The 19,359-nt window shown below is 38.3% G+C and overlaps 1 protein-coding gene across 9 annotated transcripts in view; it reads left to right on the top strand.

Annotated features, from left to right (window-relative positions):
• Positions 1–377: 377 nt before the first annotated feature.
• Positions 378–19,359, top strand: part of LOC121648203 (pleckstrin homology domain-containing family A member 7-like) — a 138,066-nt gene continuing 119,084 nt past the window's right edge. For 8 of the 9 annotated variants that reach the window (XM_041998204.1, XM_041998197.1, XM_041998203.1 and 5 more), the window contains exons 1-3: positions 378–523; positions 666–742; positions 904–961. In XM_041998204.1, the coding sequence (XP_041854138.1) occupies positions 441–523; positions 666–742; positions 904–961 (218 nt within the window). In that variant the 5' untranslated portion in view covers positions 378–440. Of the gene's footprint in view, positions 524–665; positions 743–903; positions 962–16,369; positions 16,762–19,359 lie in introns of those variants that run through there. The other variant, XM_041998198.1, reaches the window with a different exon arrangement.

Raw genomic sequence — 19,359 nt, 5'->3', positions numbered from 1 at the left:
ACACACACACACACACACACACACACACACACACACACACACACACACACACACACACACACACTAGATGACATGACAATATCTTAAAAATCAGATTCCCTGGTTTGTAACAAGCAACAAGTTTTATCTATCATTTTGTCATGAGTTGAATGTTGTTTCAAAGCCTAATGGTGGCAACCCCTAATAGAAAAAAAAAAAAAAAAAAAAAAAAAAAAAAAAAAAAATACACACACACAAGCAAAGCCCTACACATAGCGACCTGTTCTCAGTCACTGTGTGCTGCCAGTGCCAAACGCGTAGCGCGCGGTCAGCCTTGGATTTTCGGATGTACGGGCTTCAATGCAGTCCCTGAAGGCAGCACTGGCCCTAGCAGTGATCGTTGAGCTCCCGGGAGACTCCATGGAGAGGGATTGAGATGAAATAGGATTTCATAGTGGATCATGGCGGCGCCTCTCGGGCGGGACGCCTTACCTGAACACTGGTCTTACGGTGTCTGTAAGGACGGCAGGGTCTTCTTCATCAAGTAAGAGGAATTTTGAGCTTTTTATGACGCCGCCTCTCCCGTTTTAACGAGAGTTGATGGGGTCTGGCGGGGTTTCCATTTATTTTTTTCTTCCCGGCGGTGTAACAGGTGTTTTTTTCTCTTTTCTCTGTCTGTTCGGCAGCGATGAGACTCGGACCACTACCTGGCTCCATCCCCGTTCCGGTGAACCTGTAAACTCCGGACACATGATCCGCTCAGGTAGCTAGCTAAGCGGTTCACGTAGAGTAATTTCACCTGTTTGCATTTCGACCTTATGTTTACTTTACTGCTGCGGTCCTTGCTGCTTACTTCAGTGTATGTTGCGTGTCGGATAAACTTTCGGATATCACGAACGAGTCTGTCGTTTGGTTTTATTTCAGACCTGCCGCAGGGATGGGAGGAGGGTTTCACGAACGAAGGGGCCAGTTACTTCATAAAGTAAGTACCTTAAAAATGATTGCGGCTGTCTCCGTTTATGGCACGCTCACCTGCGCAGTCGCTGCGTGAAGTTGCCGTGCAGCTTAATATGGCTGCTGTCTCTCATTCCCCTCTACTAGCAAAACTAACTACAGTGTAGATTTAAATCAGGTGTGTCTGGGACCCACCTGCTGACCTCTCAATGACCTCACTGCTCTCATTTACATGACATGCAGATATCACTGCATTTTAGTGTAAGTCTCTCATCTTATGCTTTTTGGTTTTTATTTTGTGTGTAATTAAAATATTTGTGTTTATATGAGTCATTATGTCAATGTATTGATATTTGGCTTAATTCAACCCAAGCAAAGCCTGTACATAAAAACATAACACCAGCTGATTTACCAATTTCCTTTTCTGGAGATATATATTTATTTTTCCATATTTATTCTTACTAACTTTTGAAACCTCATTCTCAAATTTCACTTGTGTAAAGTTTGCTTCTGCTCTGCAGAGGAAAATATGGATATTTTTCCTGCATTGAACTTTGTATTTATTCATGTATCTTGGCGTAGAATAATCAAATTTCAGGCTAAGTACAAATGCTGTTTTAACTGTATAACCTAGTAAGTATGTTAATGATTATCAACCTTCTTCCAGGTTCAGTTCAATTTTGAAGCTGAACTTTGTTGCCATATTGCAAGCTGGAGTGGGTGATGCACTTGAAATATGAGATCATATGAAGGATTTCTTATATTTTAGTCTAGGTGGTTCTAAGTGGATGATGAACAAGAGAGTGTATTATGTCTGTGTTTGTTGCATTAGCAGGTGAATGTGCTTTTTGTGCTCTGCTGCTGAGAAATCAGCTTTGTTGGAGCAGTTTGGTAAATAATTTATCTAGATTGAGTTTGGGCTGCAGCTCCCTGAATTAATGAAGTATAAGTAGTTTGTCTAACCTAACATCAGGCGCTCAGACTTTGCTGAGTTTAAAACCTGCTAGCTAAAAATACTGATTGTCTCCTTTGAAGTGTCAACAAATTGTAAGTATGTAAGTAAATGTTTATTTTTATAGCACCTTATAAGATAAAAATGGCACTTTGAGCTTGCTTGTTTTTTTTGCATCAGCAGCTTCACTGATGATACATAATTAGAGCCTGGAATACCAAAGGTGTGCAGAGGAACCTCATCTACATGGTGCAAGGACAAACTGTGTTTTCCTTTGCCTGGGTAGGGCATTCATTTATTTCCTAACAACTTCTCTAAACTTTTAATTGGCTGATAGATGGTATGTCTTGAACCAAAATAACAAAGTGAAGTAATAACAACCTTGACATCCAATATCCTTTTCACGTCAAGGGGGGCTATTTATCTAGGGGCCATGTTTATGTAACAGCTCTCCAGGGCTCCATCACTGGATCCCCTTCTATCCAAAACATGTTTTTCATGTCCTTATTGTTCACAAAAAAAACCAAAAAAAAAAACAACACAGCCTCTTCGATGTTTTTTTTTTTTACTGCGTTCAAACTCTGAGTTATTCTAAGAAGTGTTTAATTTCTGTTCCAAATGCATCAAAGCATCTGCTTGGTTGTAAAATAGACTGGATATACTCTAAATTTCTTTTGATTATTGGTAAGTGAAGCATACTTAGAGGCGTTGAATAAAACCTAAACAATCAGAAATAAGTAAGAGGCTCTGAGAAAATGATACCCATTTTTTTAGGTGTGATGAATAATTTTCTGTTGTTGACGTTTTGCTGCCCACATAATGGACTGCAGCATAGTACAATGTCTGTCTAAAAACGCATGTCTGGCTCGGTTGCTCATTGATAAATATTGAGTCACAGCATAACAGTGTTTTGTTCTGGCACAGAGAGCGGAGGTAGTCCCAGAACTGTTCATGAATGTGTTGTAGAGCATCTGCAGCCAGATTGTTTGTCTGCTTGTGGCTGTTTACTGTCTACCTTGCTCCTGTCTGTCGTCAAACTTAACTTCAGTGGTTTTTTGCCTGGACTTGCTTTAACAACCCCCTTCTAAGTTTCCCTCATGGTCAAGTGGGGGTGTAAGTATGAGTTTGGCTTGCTTGACACATTCCTTCTCTGCGGGCTAAACCCTGTCTCGCATACCTCTCCACAAATTTTACAGAGTCTGTTTGTTTAAGTATGTTTTAACTTTTCTCCTATTTGTGCATGTGTCTCATATTAAGTCACACTTGAAGTTACATGCATGCACACACAAATGTTATGCAGTTCTGTCTTTCTCTCCTGGGGGACCTACAGACGCGTCTTCCTTCTCCCTACTTTGCAGTCACTCCCAGCAGGGGGCTCCTGGTGCAGGGAGGTGGTGAGCAGGGCTGATTAGGTCCGGAGAAGGATAAACCACCTGCATGACTTTAGCTTTACTGAAGGGGATTGAAGGAAGGTAGGGTTTGTGTGGTGGGGGGTTAGGACACACGCATATGCACACAGTGAAACAAAAGAGGGAGAGAGCTGATCTGAGACGCCTGCTGGTAGCAGAGGACAGCTGGTCCATTCCATTCCAACAGACCCTCTTTATCCTGGGCTTCTACTAATATAGAAAGGAGTTAGAAACACAGGCAGTTGCTACTTAACCAGTGACTCATTTAAAGATTCCCCCTAATTTTAGGGGCCTGATTAGCCTTAATCACAACAGATTATTAATAGTTACTAAGTTAACACAAGATGCAGACTTGCTGTATTGCTTAATCTGTGTCTGATGCCTCTGTACTCATCTGAATAACCCACATACACAAAGAAGCAAAATTACATACAAACAGCTGCAGTGCATGTAGTTTCTTTCGTATACAGGAACAAATTAAATGTCCCAGAATAATTTCACCCAGCAATTTAATTTCCTGACCATTAATCCTAGTTAAGTCAAAACTGCTCTTGTCAAAATCTTACTCTAATTAGGGAAATATTAAGTTTTGCAACTTGCCTGCAGGTCTCATGTCTGCACAACATGGAAGTCCTTTATAAAACATTATTTCAGCACCATGCAGCAAAGTATTTAGGGGATTTGAAAGTATTCGTGACTTTAGCATAGGGATCAGCAAATCCAGTCCTGCAGGTTTTAAATGTTTCCTGCTTCAACACACCTGATTTAGGTTAATTGCTCATTAACAGCCATTTAATTTGAATCTGGCGTGTCGGAACAGACAAACCTCTAAAACCTGCAGGACAGCACCTAATCTGGATAATGCATCAAATAAATATGGCCATTCAGTTCCTTCGAAGGCCTGTTTAGTATCCAGTGATAGAATTGCAGAATCTTTAGTATCAGATTTTTCAGAAATTATGTTTAGTACTCTCCTTTTATTGAAAAAGCTTTGACGACCAGGAGTAAAACTGCTTTGGTCCCTCTGGATTAAATTTAAAATGCAATAATTTAGTCTTTTAGCAAGTGCTTATTAGCATTATTTTTGTATCAGACTTGATTAAGATTAGTGGCCTATATACAGTGATTGTTGCAGTGGTGATTTATCTGGCTTCAAAATAAATGTTATCAAGGCTTAAAGTTCGAAGAAGGATCCCCTTTTCATAAGATTCCTTCTACATTTATAGAAGAGGACATAAAAGCTTTTCTTTGATTTTTATTTATTTTTATTTTTTTTATAAAACTCAATAGGTATACCATCCAGTCCTGGTTTTTGCCGCTACTGATGCTTTGTGTAGACTGAGACAGCTCTTCCGTTGTGAATTTTTTTTCTCAATCTTGTTTATCTTCTACAGTTAACTTTTGGAAATGAAGCTGGTTAAGAAAGTCCTCTTGTTCTTGAGTTTGCTGGCCACACTGTAGCTTCGTTTACATGGACAAATATTTCATCTATTTGATTTAAATCAGTTTGATGGGAGGTTCCAGATGACATGTTTACGTGGACGCTGGATAAAGTTATCCGATCAGTTGTATTTATATGATGGACAGCTGTAATACGACATCTGTTGACATGCAGTGCCTCACAGTTCAGAGTTTTTATTTTTTATATTTAACCTTTTGACTGTAATTGTTAAAAAAAAAAAAAACACAGTCCCGTTCTGTTTTGCTGTCGCCATGTTTCAAATCTTCTCTGAAACTCGTTACGTCAAGAAACCTCCACGTGGTTTAAGCATGTGCAGAAACAACATCCACCACAAAACGATTGGATGGTTAATTTTTCCTGATGATCCAGTTGTGAAAAGGTTCAAACCACCCCCCTTGTAAAACCTCCCTTCATATTGTGTGTACCCTACTCCATGGCTTTCATGTCAATATGGGGGCATCAGGATTGTTCCTGCAACATAATGCCACTAGATTACTGCCATTTGGTGGCAATAAAAACAACTATTCATCCACATCTTTCCTCAGCATGCTCTGATTTATTTTAGTTTGCCTTAGTGATACAAAAGCCACCTGTGTTAATAAGGCGTCTAGGAATTCCTATAACCCTGTCTCTCTTAAACATAAAATAACACACACCATTAGCTCATCCCCTGTCCACCAATCTCACATAGTGCACAGTAATTGATGTTGCTTATATATAAATCTAATTTGATCTACACAAAATTGTTGGTACCCTTTGGTTAATGAAAGAAAAACTCACAATGGTCACAGAAATAACTTGAATCTGACATAATTAATAATAAATGAAAAGTCTATGAAATTTAACCAATGAAAGTCAGACTCAACCATGATTTAACAGAATTATTTAAAAAAATAGACTCATGAAGAAGAGAAACTTGTTGTTGCACAACCGTTTGAGGCAATCACTGCAAATGATTCCTGTAATTGTCAATGAGACTTCTGCACCTCTCAGCAGGTATTTTGGTCCACTCCTCATAAGCAAACTGCTCCAGTTGTCTCAGGTTTGAAGGAAGCCTTTTCCAGATGGCATGTTTCAGCTCCTCCCAAAGATGCTCAATACGATTTAGGTCAGGGCTCATAGAAGGCCACTTTAGAATAGTCCAGTGTTTTCCTCTTAGCCATTCATGGGTGTTTTTAGCTGTGTTTTGGGTCATTGTCCTGTTGCAAGACCCATGACCTGCGACTGAGACCAAGCTTTCTGACACTGGCCAGCACATTTCTCTCTTGAATCCCTTGCAAGTCTTGAGATTTCATTGTACCGGCACAGATTCAAGACACCATGTGCTAGATGCAGCAAAGCAGCCCTAGAACATAACAGAGTCTCCTCCATGTTTCACAGTAGGGACAGTGTTCGTTTCTTCATATGCTTCATTTTTCCGTCTGTAAACATAGAGCTGATGTGTCTTGGCAAAAAGTTTAATTTTTGTCTTGTCTGTCCATAGGACATTCTCCCAGAAGCTTTGTGGCTTGTCAACATGTAGTTTGGCTTTTTTATGATTTGTTTTTAACAATGGTTCCTCCTTGGTCGTCTCCCATTTAGTCCACTTAGGCTCAAACAATGACGGATGGTGCGATCTGACACTGATGTTCTTTAAGTTTGAAGTTCACCTTTAATCTCTTTAGAAGTTTTTCTGGGCTCTTTTGTTACCATTCGTAATATCCGTCTCTTTGATTTGTCATCAGTTTTCCTCCTGCGACCATGTCCAGGGAGGTTGGCTACAGTCCGATGGATCTTAAATTTCTGAATCATATGTGCAACTGTAGTCACAGGAACATCAAGCTGCTTGGAGATGGTCTTATAGCCTTTACCTTTAACATGCGTGCCTATAATTTTCTTTCTAATCTCCTGAGAAAACTCTTTCCTTTGCTTCCTCTGGTCCATGTTGAGTGTGGTACACACCATGTCACCAAACAGCACGGTGACTACCTGTAGCCCTATATATAGGCCCACTGACTGATTACAAGATTGTAGACACCTGTGATGCTAATTAGTGGACACACCTTGGATTAACACGTCCCTTTGGTCACATTATTTTCAGTCTTTTCTAGGGGTACCATCATTTTTGTCCTTGCATGTTTTATTTTTTTTAAATAATTCTGTTGAAGCATGGTGAAAAAGCAATGTCTGACTTTCATTAGTTAAATTTCATAGAATTTTTATTTATTTCTTTTGTCAGATTCAAGTTATTTCTGTGACCATTGTGAGTTTTTCTTTCATTAACTGAAGGGTACCAGCAATTTTGTTCACGTGTGTATTTTCCTTTATTTTGTTGCTCCTCCTGTTCATCCTTGTGTGCTGACTTCTGATTTTTAGGCTTTGTTATTTTAAAACTACTGACTTTAAAGGTAAATAGCTAATATTATGATAAAACATTGGATTATAGATAAAAAAAAATAACACATCCCTTGTGACCTTTGCCTGATGAAATGATTTCTCTGAATCATCTCGCTACTGATATAATAATCCTCCAAGATATCAGTGCGTCAGCATGATTGCCTTGACGTTTATAGGAGGTAACTTGTTTGATCTATATATAATGTGCTGCAAGGCTTTATTAGAACACTGCAGGATATGAGTAGACAAATCAATAAAACTGGGTATGAATATGTATTGACAGCAATATTCAGTTAATAATTCATAATGAGCTTTGACTAAAATTAAATATAAAGACAGTTCTAAAAGACCAAATGACATATGAATATAATCTAAATAGCAATAAATTTGGTACGTTAGTAGGAAATCTGACCCAGTTCAGTGTCATCAAATTTTAAGATGAATGTCCTCCCAGCTCATTTTAGCTTACGCTGAAGGACAGTGACTGTGTTTTGCACAGGTGACGTGTAACAGGTGACGTTCTTGTCAGAAAACTGAATTTGGCCATGCAGCAATTTGAACGCTACTTGACTGGCAGTGTAAGCACAATGACGGTATCACGAAGCCGTGACAAAGAAGCTTATCACAAAGCAGCTTACAATAATGTCAGGAGTACGGCCTTGCAGGATCTAAACTCTTCAAGGCTCTGTGTTAGGCTGACTTTAGATACCATCAGGTGTGCTGGAGTAGTTTATGTCAGGAAATGTTGACTTTGTTAAACCTTGAAAGGTTTGCTGAGCAGGTATGTTTTTCTTGTCAGCAGTGTGCAGTGACAGTCTTTCAGACAGTCCAGCATGACAGGTGTGGAAGTGATGAAGAAGCATGGCCATGAAGATAACACAGTAGCTGATTGCCACTCTTCCTCTCTGAACTCTTAAATACTTGAATTATTTTGTATCAAAACTGGCAAACAAGCAACAGGAAGAGCAAGAGGATGAATGATGACACAGCAAAATATCCTGCTGTGTCAGTGGTAAGATGCTGTCTAACATATGAACTGGTTTGTTTTTTACTCCTGAAATCTTGAATCTGAATGAGAGGTGAAAACAACACTGAAGAGACCTAAATTTTGATCTTGTTTAAAGAGAAAGGCATGACGTGTCAGAGTGAAGTCATCCACATTGCTGCTTTGACGTTATCTGCTCTTACAAGCACGCCGTGGGTATTAATTCCCAGGAACAGCATTGTTTCTCATCTTGATTGAAAACATTTGTCAGCCTATTGCTAAAACTGATGAATTGTATCAAAGACTGAGGAACATAGGGTTGGTTTGTGTCTGCTGTCTAACGTTCTTTGTTCTTAAATGAAAAAGAGGCTTTGTTCAGCTGCAGAGCTGTGGCTAAACCAAAGAACCAACAGTTCCCTGGCAGACAAATAAAGACTGGAAAAGACAGCTTTGTCAACAGCAGCTTCTCTGTTTTCATTCGTTGAAGGTGCAAACCAGCTTATATGTTTGCTTTCTGAATAGCTGGATAGTTAAAGATTATTTCATGGACATTTCTCGGACAGCATTTATATCCAGCTTTTCTTAATTGGCTTGATGGTAATTCCTATGGACATTTGCTTTCAACAGCTATTTCTTTATGTAGTAGTATGCACACAGTGCAAGAATATGTTTGTTTTGTTGCAGGCTTTTCGATCTTTGACTGTCAGTTTGCAGGTGTTTTTGATTATAAAGGTAAATCAGTAACATGGTGAATAGTTTTCTGGCTTTGTTCCGGCCTTCCGTTCATTCCTAGCATGCTTTGGTTACTGGCAAAAACAGAGTCAGGGTTTTATGTTTAAAACCGACCAACTGTAGTTCATGAAGCGCCTCAGAGTGAAAGCTGTCTTTTTAGGTGAGCTTAGAAGAGCACAGTTGAGAGTTAGATTGGTAAGAGAATTTCATGTGAAAGACATCCAGTGCAAGAATGCTTCTTTTTCTTTTGAATAACTCTTTTTATTGTGAATAACTTTAGAAATAAATTGAGTGTGTTTCCTTTTCTTTCTTATCAAATGAAAGAACTTGATGCCATCCCACGAGATGGCATATCATATTCTTTACTTTTTGGTTTCTTGGCTCTCTCCTCCATTCTCTCTTAATATTTCAAGCCAGTTTTTTTTTTTTTTTTTTATCAGAAATGTATCTCTATTCCCCTGGTCTTTCTTTTCTCTTGCTGTACCTTCACTTTTTGACCTTTTTGTTAACTTTAGCTTTGCTTTGAGAGCTCAAAAGAATGTGAGACAGATGGAATTATTGTTCCTGCTCTAAAAGCCATGATAAAGGTTTAAACACAGTTTTGTATCAAGATTACAGTTTAAGCATTGGGTAAAAAAAACAAACAAAAAATTGTATTTTTGAGAAGTCAAGATAAAACAATTAAAAAAGATCAAATAATGGGGTAACTTTTTAGGCTTGTCTCCTGAGAGGAAGTAATAATTATCAGACATTATCCTTGTTTTGCATGTGTATTTGTTGAAAAATGCTACTTCTTTAAAGGATTTAATTACCTTGTTCTAGCACTTGTACCCTTTGCATGTATGTTAAGTTAGATGCAATAAAAGGCATTTCACTTTTATCAGTAATAGAAAAAAAGTGAAGCTTTTATGGAAAAAAAAAAGTATTAAATTTCCAACAGTGTTTTATAATGATCACATATGCCATTCTTTAAATAAAAAAAAAACATAACACATTATATTTTACAGTTTTATATTATATTATTTTTTATATGAATTCCTAAAAATGGGATGACAAATTTAAATATAGATCTGTAGCCGCAGCTGCAGGAATGATGTTAACTATTGGTAAGGTAGGAAGAGAGCATTGAGTTAGTGTTTATGCCTGACTCAGTAATTTCAGAGAAACCCCACAGGAAGTCAGTCAGCATCACTGGCTAATGATTTATCACCATAAATGCATACTTGTGTGTGTCTGCTTAATCACACTTTTCTTTCAATGATTTAAAATATTGGACAAACTAATTAAAGTTCATTCAAATATAAGGAATTTGAATTTTTAAGAGTTTAGCAAATTTAGTTTTTCTGCAACTTTAAACTGACCAGTAAAAAAAGTTTAAATAATAATAATAATACAATAAACCTAATTAAAGCAAATCACTAATTTTACAAACTAACCTTATAATATACTAGAAGCTAAAACATTATTTAAAATCTCTGTGCGTGTCTGGCTTGGTACAAAGGTCAATTTAAGTATGTGTGATCTGTAGTAAAGGCACAACCCGCATCAGCTTAGTAGTACTAAAGCCAGTTTTACGCTTGTGTGTGTGTGTGTGTGTGTGTGTGTGTGTGGGGGGGGGGGGGGGGGGGGGGGGTTAAAAAAAAACAAACTGCTCACACTCTCCCTTGGTGGTGATCAGCATTAACTCTCATGTGAACTCAAGTCTCAGTCAGTTCTGTCTCAGCTCTGAATCAATGGGAACACAACTGTAACGTTAAAACTTCATAAAACATGAGGGGGCACAGCATACGCAGCACCTGACACGGTCGTGAAGTTGGTTTCTGATATACAGCCTCTTGAGATGCATTACAGGGCGCACCGCTGTGTCATGCGCTGTTGCGTTTTCTGACACAGCAAAAGGTCACTGGTTCGAGCCTTGGCTAGGGGGGTTAACAGTGGCCTTTCTGTGTGGGGTTTGCATATTCTCCCTCTGTATTTGTGTGTTACTCCGACTTCCTCCCACCTCCCAAAGACATGCATGTTAGGTTAATTGGTCACTCTGAATTCTTGCTAGGAGTGTTTGTCTCTCTGTGTTGGGCCTGCGATGGACTAGCAACCTGTCCAGGGTTTACCCTGCCTCACCTGCTAATTGTTGGGATATACTCCAATTTACCTGTGACCCTGAATTGGACAAGTGGTATAAAAAATGAATGAATGAATGAATTAATAAATAGTTGCATTTATTCATTTTTCATGAATATTTGTCCTTACAAGTGCTACATAGCTTTCCCTGCACTAACAAGCTGTGACCTGCTCGGTGTTGACTGACCAACAGCCGAGGATCTGCCCCAAAGACCCGTCTAAGGCCGACCCCCCTTATTTACAAAATGAGGCAGAAAGGCTGATAGAGATGTAAAAAGGAGACAGCGAAATGTAAAAAGAAAACAGTTAGAAAAGTAAATAGAGGAAGAAAATTCAAGATTGGAATTAATGAGGACGTAAATATGACTGAATAAAAAAGTGTTAATAAATAAATAAAATGTTTGAGGAAAAAAATAATTTTGGGGATAAGAAAACAAAAGAAAAATAAAACAAATAAATGCAGGCATAAAAGTAAAGGAGAATTTTTATAAAATCACCAAATAAACAGAAAGTTACACAGAAAAGTAAATAAATGGGAATATAAAATTAAAACAGTTGAAAATGACGTGCTATTCTCAACTATAACATATCCAGTAGTGCCTGTTGGGTCATTACAGTCCGTGGGGTTCCTTAGCCTGTTTTCCTGCATGTTCTGCTGACTTGAGCCATATTGTTGATAAGCAAGTGAGTGGGAGATGTCTCATAGGGATATTCAGTCTCTGATATACAGCTTTTGGTTTGTTTTGTTCTGATAAGGAATAAACAGGTCAAGCAGTCCATACTGAGTTGCTTTGCTGTTCTGTTTCTTGTAAAAATCAGGTGGCAACCTCAGCAAGTTGTTGCAGGGTCTTCACGCTTTACCTTCCAGAACTGAAGTCCACTTTAACTCAAATTAACAAGTTCACCTGTGTTATTACACTGTGAGTACAGAAATCTTATACATTTTATACATCTCATGAAATTCAGCTATACTTGAACAAATGTTCATGAAATTTAAAAAGAGTGCTAACAAAGGCCACTGCCAACATTAAATAACCTATAAGTGTAAAGTTGACTTGTTATTTTAGACAATACTAAATAATGGCTGCTTCCATAGATGGCTAATGGCCCTTTTCTATGTAGCTAGAATCTAGTTCTTTGTCTCTTACTTAATATATTTTAAACTTTTGACAATCAAAGGCTTGTGACGAAAAACATTTGTCTATATAGGAAAATTGTCTATACAGGAAAATTTGTCTGTATATAGACATCTTTAATTATCATTAAGTGTCTTTAATTGTCAACATCCAATCTGGATATAGTAGGAGGTTTTTGTAGAGGACCAATACTATTGATCTCTGTTATACATATTGTGGATCTTAAGCTAAGCTTAGCATAGTGGCAGGATGGAAAGGTAATTACTGTATGTTAGAAACCAATTGAGGATAAATAAAAATAACATATTAGTTATTGAGCTTTATGTGCAACGATTGTAATTGTTTTCTTATAGCATGAAATTCTCTGCAAGAAAACAAACACGTACCCCAAAATGTTAAATTATTCTTATTGATATAAATATCAAAAGCATTTCTTCGTACCCTCTATCATTGTCTCTCATCCGTTTTCCATTATGACTCAGTGGATCAATTTGTGCTGAGCAGGCGGGGTAATTATTGAGCTGTTGCCTTGTTGGTTTGGGTCTCATTGTGGAGGGTTGTGTCACTGACTTTTCTTCTTAAACATAATTTATTTCCTTATCAAAAAGCTGCAGTCTTTTCAGTTCAGTTCTGTTAAAGCTGGGCTATAGCGTGACAAGTCCCTGCTCATACTGACATAAACGCATGAAGGACTTTGTCCTGACAATGCTCTTCTGTGTAGCAGATATTTCATCAACCATTGATGTTCTCTCCTGATCCTTTTTAAACTGATGCATGATTTTTGGATATTCTCTCCCTCCTCTCATCCTCTACCTTTTCTTCTCACTGCTATAAATACAAATATTACTCTTTGGGGCCTTTTCAGTACAGCATTTGTGTGCTCAGTTCTTTTTTTGAAGATAGTCTGAAAATGGATGTCTTGAATATTTTACCTCGGCCTGAGGCTGTATTATTAATCCACCGACTCTCTGAGAGGATCTGTGTACAACAGATCTGTATGATTCAACATGATTATCTTTGGGGATATAAAAGATGGGAAGAAACTGTGAAGCTGGACAAAAGATTGAAATAAATTATTTTCTGAGCAGCTATCCTTATGCTTGTTTATTCATAAACAAATGAACAGAGAAGATAACTTGGCACAACACAAATTAGGGTTGTCACCTGCTTAGTCTGTAGTGACGGCTCCAACCATGCAGTGTGTTGCATACAGTTTCTGCAGCATGGACAGATGTTTGGTTTTCTGTCTTTCCACATCAGGCTGTAACTGTGATGTAAATCATAGATACAGTTCCAAGTTTCTCAAACTCCGTTCCCATAACAACATCACTAGGCTGCATATCTTTGCATATAAATCTTCCAATCTTTTTGCTGATGGCATTTTTTATGAGCTTCTTACAATGGAGCTGCTGGAGCTGACTTTGCTGTAAAGCAGGCAGTCAGGTGATGCTGAACCCAACAGTGGATTGTTTATGTTGTTTGTCTCTGTTGCCTCATTTAAGTGAAGGTCTCGCCAATGAGTCCGCAAGATTTAGTTGTGAAATCAGTTTTATTTAGATTTGACAAACTGTCCAATTTAAACAAAACAATATCACAAACCCAAGATATGCAAATGCAGTTTTTACAAACTATTTTTAGTTTTTAGTTTTTTCTTAGGATGACTTTGCTTGTTAGTTTCTTCCATTTTTTTTGTAACTTAGCAAACATAGCATTTGCTTGTTACAGAAAGGTAAAAGGGCACATTAGGTCAAGCTGTTACTTACATGAATAGCAAGGCAAAAGGTGACCGGTTATGGTAACAATACTTGCAGCCTTGGTCGATGTTTAGAAATAATGGTCTGTTTCATCTCTATAGTTCTCAAATTGTGGTACGTCTACCCCTGGTGGTACATCGTTTCCTCCAGTGATGTGCTGTAGGATTTTTTCCATATTAAGCAGTTTACAGAACATGCATAGCTAATCTGTAAATTACAGATAATATTTTTGAATTATAAAGGAAAGAGCTTCCAATCCGAACTTTCCAGTGAAGCTGACAGCAGGACTGTGATCTGATCATGCCAGCATGGTGGTAAATGTGCACCAACTTGCTGGTCAACTTTAACATGTTTTTTTAAGTAACCAGATATTTTCCAAATGATCATTTTGCATACATAATGTTCTCACTCATTATACTACTGTTCATGTGTGAGAAGCCAGAGACATTATCCTTCGGGGGTCTGTGATTGTCACAATCAGATCATTTTCACAGCACCGTAATAAAAGAACTAGGTCACCTGGAGGACTGCTGTCAGCTTCACTTGAAAGTGTAGATCTGAAACTCTGCCAGGTTTTGTTTGACGCTGATATCCATGTAAAACTGGAGATACTGAATGATTGGTTTTCATTTGAAAACACAAAAAATATTTATCCGCCATAAAAACTGGGATGGACATGTGCTGTGGTTCTTTCCAATTAATTGTTATTTTACTTATTTTATGGGAAAAGTTAGTATTTGTGGAGTTTATTGTATTAAATAATACTTTTAAAAATTCAGATACTTGGATTTTTTGTGGGTATTTTTGTTATTAAAATAGGATAAGTGAAAAAATGATCAGACAATATAGATTAGGTGGTATTGAAGAACAAGATACCAATCATGATTGTAGTAAACATGTTTTAATGCAGTATATAAAGACCAAATCTAAAGTATTTAAACAATCAAAATGGTCTCAGAACCCTCAGGGTTATAAGGACTTTGCTGAGGGGTTAGCCTTGGATTGTGTGACAAAGTTTGAATATAAGTTCTGGTAATAAACACCTTATACAATAATAGCTGCCGCCTCTCAACAATAAATAATATTTTCATAGAGATAAATTGCCTCTGTCTGAAGTGTGCCTAGGTCTCTTCTACTGAATGCCAGTCGTAAAGGTGGTACTTTCAGAGCCTGGTATCTTCTGAGTTGGTACGTGACTTTTTTTTTTTTTTTTTTTGTTAGATTGGGTTATTGATATTTGAAGTTTCCTCACTTTCGAACTTTTTTATAAAAGGACAGCCTCACTAGAAATAGTCAAATGAGTCATATGTTATCCTCCTGATAATTAAACAACTGGCAACAAGTCATTGAGAAAGTGTTATTAGGTTGCCTCTTATAATCACGATAAAAACAGACACACTGAAGATCTCAAATATTTGTGAAAGTAAAATTTCTGGGATAAATTGTGGGACTAATTGTACTTCATATTCACAGACAGGTTTCCCACACATTTTTCAAATGTCAACCCGCTCATAAAAATGTAGATTGCTGAGCTTGGCTGCTGTGTGTCTCTTGATGGAGAAGGAACAACTCCATCAAGTGTCCTGCATGCTGAGAAAGTATAAAATGCATGTTATTTCCTTTCATTCTTTTAAATCAACAACTATTTTTCATTTCAGAGAACATAAAACTCGCTGCTAACCTGTTCCCGCTGTTAATACTAAGCTTCACATTTATTTACTGATGTTTGCAATACTCGGATCAGGTTTGATGAGTGTATGTAGCTACCAGTCTCTGCAGATGGTTTGATTTATTTAATTAATGTCTTTTCACACCAAAATACAAGCCCCATTATGGTTACTTATTGTCAGAGTTTATTATGAATGCAGTTGAAATCTGAAATGGATGTTATAAGGAAATAAAGACAAATAGGTAAAGCAGACCTGTTTTTGTGCACAAATCTTAACAAAATCTTTTTTTTTGCTGTTATTATTCAAGATGTTTGCATTTGTATAACACATTACAGTATTAATTAAATGTATTTCCTTGCAGTTAAGAAGCACATGAAATGCCATTTAATGTAAGATATGGAAAAATGCATAAAATGTAAAGCCCACAGTTGGAAACATGGACACTGCTTGTTGGATTTCTCTACATGACAAGCCCACACATGGCTACAGCGTGGGACCAACATGCCTTGTTCCTTGGTACAAGACTGTTGTCTGTGGACAGCTAGAAAAGCTTAGGATTGGAAAATGTGTGGCCTCCATCTGTGCTCCACACTGAGCAAAGGAGGGCAGACACAAAGGAGTGATTGAAGGACTCGGATACAAACAGCGAGTGAGAGAAACAACAAGATGGTTGATACAATGTTGTGGTCCTTCAAGTCTGGCCGGTGGTGGGAGACAGTAACATTTCTGTCAGGGTAAGGAGGAGGGCGAGGCTGCCAGGGCCAAGCAACAAAAACATTAGTAATGCACATTGGAGACAGGGGTATCATGTGAGGAGGACTGGGGAGGTTAGAGACAGTGAGAGGACAGGCAGAGAAATGATGACACCCGCTGGGACGGAGCAATGGACACAGGAAAATCTGTAACTGTTCTTCAGTGATGTGCATTTTTGCTATGCTGTAAGTCGACATTGTGGTGGAAACAGCAGTAGGATGACATTCTAGTGTAAATTTTGAGAAACGGAGAACATGTCAAGAGTCTCTAACGGATGCTAAAGAGAAGATCCTGATCAGTTTTCAGAACTGTTCTGCTTTGGAAGGATGGGTACCTGCTGTAGTCGCGACCTCATCAGGGAGGCTGGTCATGAGCTGGTTCCCATCAAACGTCACGCCGTCTGGTCAAGAGCACCGAAGGTGGTCACTAACCTTAACGACCATGAATTCTCCACATGGGATCTGACATGCGATGCAAGGTAAGGCCACCATAGAGCATTATTCTTTCAAAACATCAGAGATAAGCACTAACTGCAGAGGAATTGTTGTTTGTTTGAGCCCATATCAAATTTTTTATGGTGCTGGTTGTTTTTTTTCTACGCTGTACTTGAGGAACATGAAGGGGAGTACAGCCAGTGGCGTAGGACTGGGGGGTGGGGTAAATGGTACCATTTACACACGGCCAACAGCAGGGTGGGGGCCTTTGAAAATCCTGGAATGAAAAGTTTTTTTGTTCAATTTTAAATTGTCTAATTAATACGATAATCAAAGTCATTTTGCCTGAATGAAGGTGCAGAGAGAAGGAATTTTGCATTACAATAATGATGGATGTTCAGTGCAGTGAGAAAGTGGAAGTCTGGAAACACAAGGTAAACACTTCTTTTTAATTTCTTAGAAAAGAAAGATGAGCAGCACCTGAACTAACACACAGTTTGAGCTGATATCAGCAGCAGAATTCATTAGGAGAGACAACAGAAATGAATCCAAATAGTTACAGCAAGTAATTTGATTTTATGGACCTCGCAATAAAAATTGTATTTTAGTCCTTTCCCATTGCTCAGTCATCATGATCAATCACATCATATTTGGTGTAAATGGATTCCTTGTGATTTCAGGATTGTGGAGATACCACAGGTGTCCTATTTGAAAAACTGGTGCAGCAGTCTGATTAATACCTACTGTTGGTGCTTTTGAGTCAGATTTATAAACATTTTAACCTTGAAAAAGGGCTGTCTGATAATGATTACCAAATTACTTCATGCTGTGCATTAACTAGCAAGAGTTTTTTTTTTTTTTTTTTTGCATAACAATGACATATTGAACCTTTCTGTACCACTTTAACATTGTAACATCATTACTAACAAAGTTTAACATCATGAACCACAAGAAGTTTCAGACACAGCAGCAGGTTCATCATCACGTCCAGATGATCACTGAGGATGTAAGACAAGATAAGCTCATGCAGTCGGTGAAGTTGTTCAATTTACAAAAAATCAGCAGCAGCTGATTCAAATGATTGGGCTGCACGGTGGTGTGGTGGTTAGCATCGCAGCCTCCCAGCAAGAAGGTCGCAGGTTCGAATCTTGGCTGGGGGAGGTTCGAACCTTGAGGGCGGTGGCCTTTCTGTGTGGAGTTTGCATGTTCTCCCCGTGTATGCGTGGGTTCCCTCTGGGTTCTCTGGCTTCCTTCCTTCTTAAGGATTCATTTATTTATTCTAAATTCTCCCTAGGAGAGAGTGTGTGTGTGAATGGTTGTTTGTCTATCTGTGTTGGCCCTGCGACAGACTGGTGACCTGTCCAGGGTGTACCCTGCCTCTCACCTGTTAAAATGCTGGGATAGGCTCCAGCTCACCCGCGACCCGTAATGGAATAAGCGGTCAAGATAATGGATGGATGGATGTTATGCTATAAGCAAGTTAAGATAATATTGAATCTATCTAGCTTGTATGTGGTCTGACCTCCTTGTAGAAGAGTGGGATATAGAAGATGCAAGTGAAGAAATGGGAAGTGAAAGTTGCTCTAAAGGTAGTGAGGAGGTTGAGGAGCGAAAAGCAGAGTAACAGGAAGACAGTGAGAAGTTGAGCAATGCAGAAGAGAAACCATTTGCCAATTAGAGGTTAAACTATGTTAATATTTAGTCTTATACCATGGGAATGCGTGAGAACTATTGATCAAGTCCAAATTGGGGTCCACCAAGATGGTTTGTACATAGGGTCCAGAATTTCGTGCAGCTCATTAGCTTCTTTGTTCCTGGGTAAAGCACAATTCCCCACCACCCTGTTAACACCTAGCAGAAGTTGTGTGTGTAAATTGTCAGTTTTATGAGGTTGTAATGTGCTGCAAGAGACATAAAGTAGTACACACTGTGCAAGTCATGCCAGTAGTGTCTGTGTCTGCAGAGCGAAGTTGTACTGTAAACACACCCACACTTATTCCCAGCTCAATTCTAACATGAATAATTCTGCTTGACAAGAGGTATATGACAATTTTAGCACTTTCCTTAGGCTCTTTCAGCTGGTCAGACCATAAAAAAGTGGATTTTCTTCTGCTGTTAGACAAGGACAAAACCAAGATTGATAGAAGATGTTTTATCCTCAAAGTTATTAACTATAAAATGATTACACTAAACACAAAGCAAAAAAAAAACAAAAAACAAAAAACAAAACAACAAATATTCTCATTTCCCACATAAAATAGTTTGAATTTTAAAGATTGAGTGTTCACATAATTTATTCTAAATCAAATGGTGTCTGGATTAAAAGTATGAGCTAGTATAGAGCTGAGGGCAGACTGTATGCTTTGTGACTATTGTGACCACTTCGAAACACAGGAAGGAGCAACGTGACCCTCGCAGAAAAGGGAGCATGATTTCTTCCTGTTGCGGCGGCTTGCCGTCAGTTCTTGTCTGTCTTGTTTACTGTTTTCCTGCAAAATGCCAGTTCTCTGCAGGTTTATGATCACACAGTTCTGTTAAGCTGGTTCGGTTGCCGTTCCTCCCTCCCTGTAGGAGACGCCATTTGCAGGAAATACCATAATCACTACATTCTGTTATTTTTTTATGAAGCATCCCAACCCGTG

This window comes from Melanotaenia boesemani, chromosome 10, assembly GCF_017639745.1.
Source record: "Melanotaenia boesemani isolate fMelBoe1 chromosome 10, fMelBoe1.pri, whole genome shotgun sequence".
Classification (NCBI taxonomy): domain Eukaryota; kingdom Metazoa; phylum Chordata; class Actinopteri; order Atheriniformes; family Melanotaeniidae; genus Melanotaenia; species Melanotaenia boesemani.
This window is presented reverse-complemented; position numbering and strand designations above follow the sequence as displayed.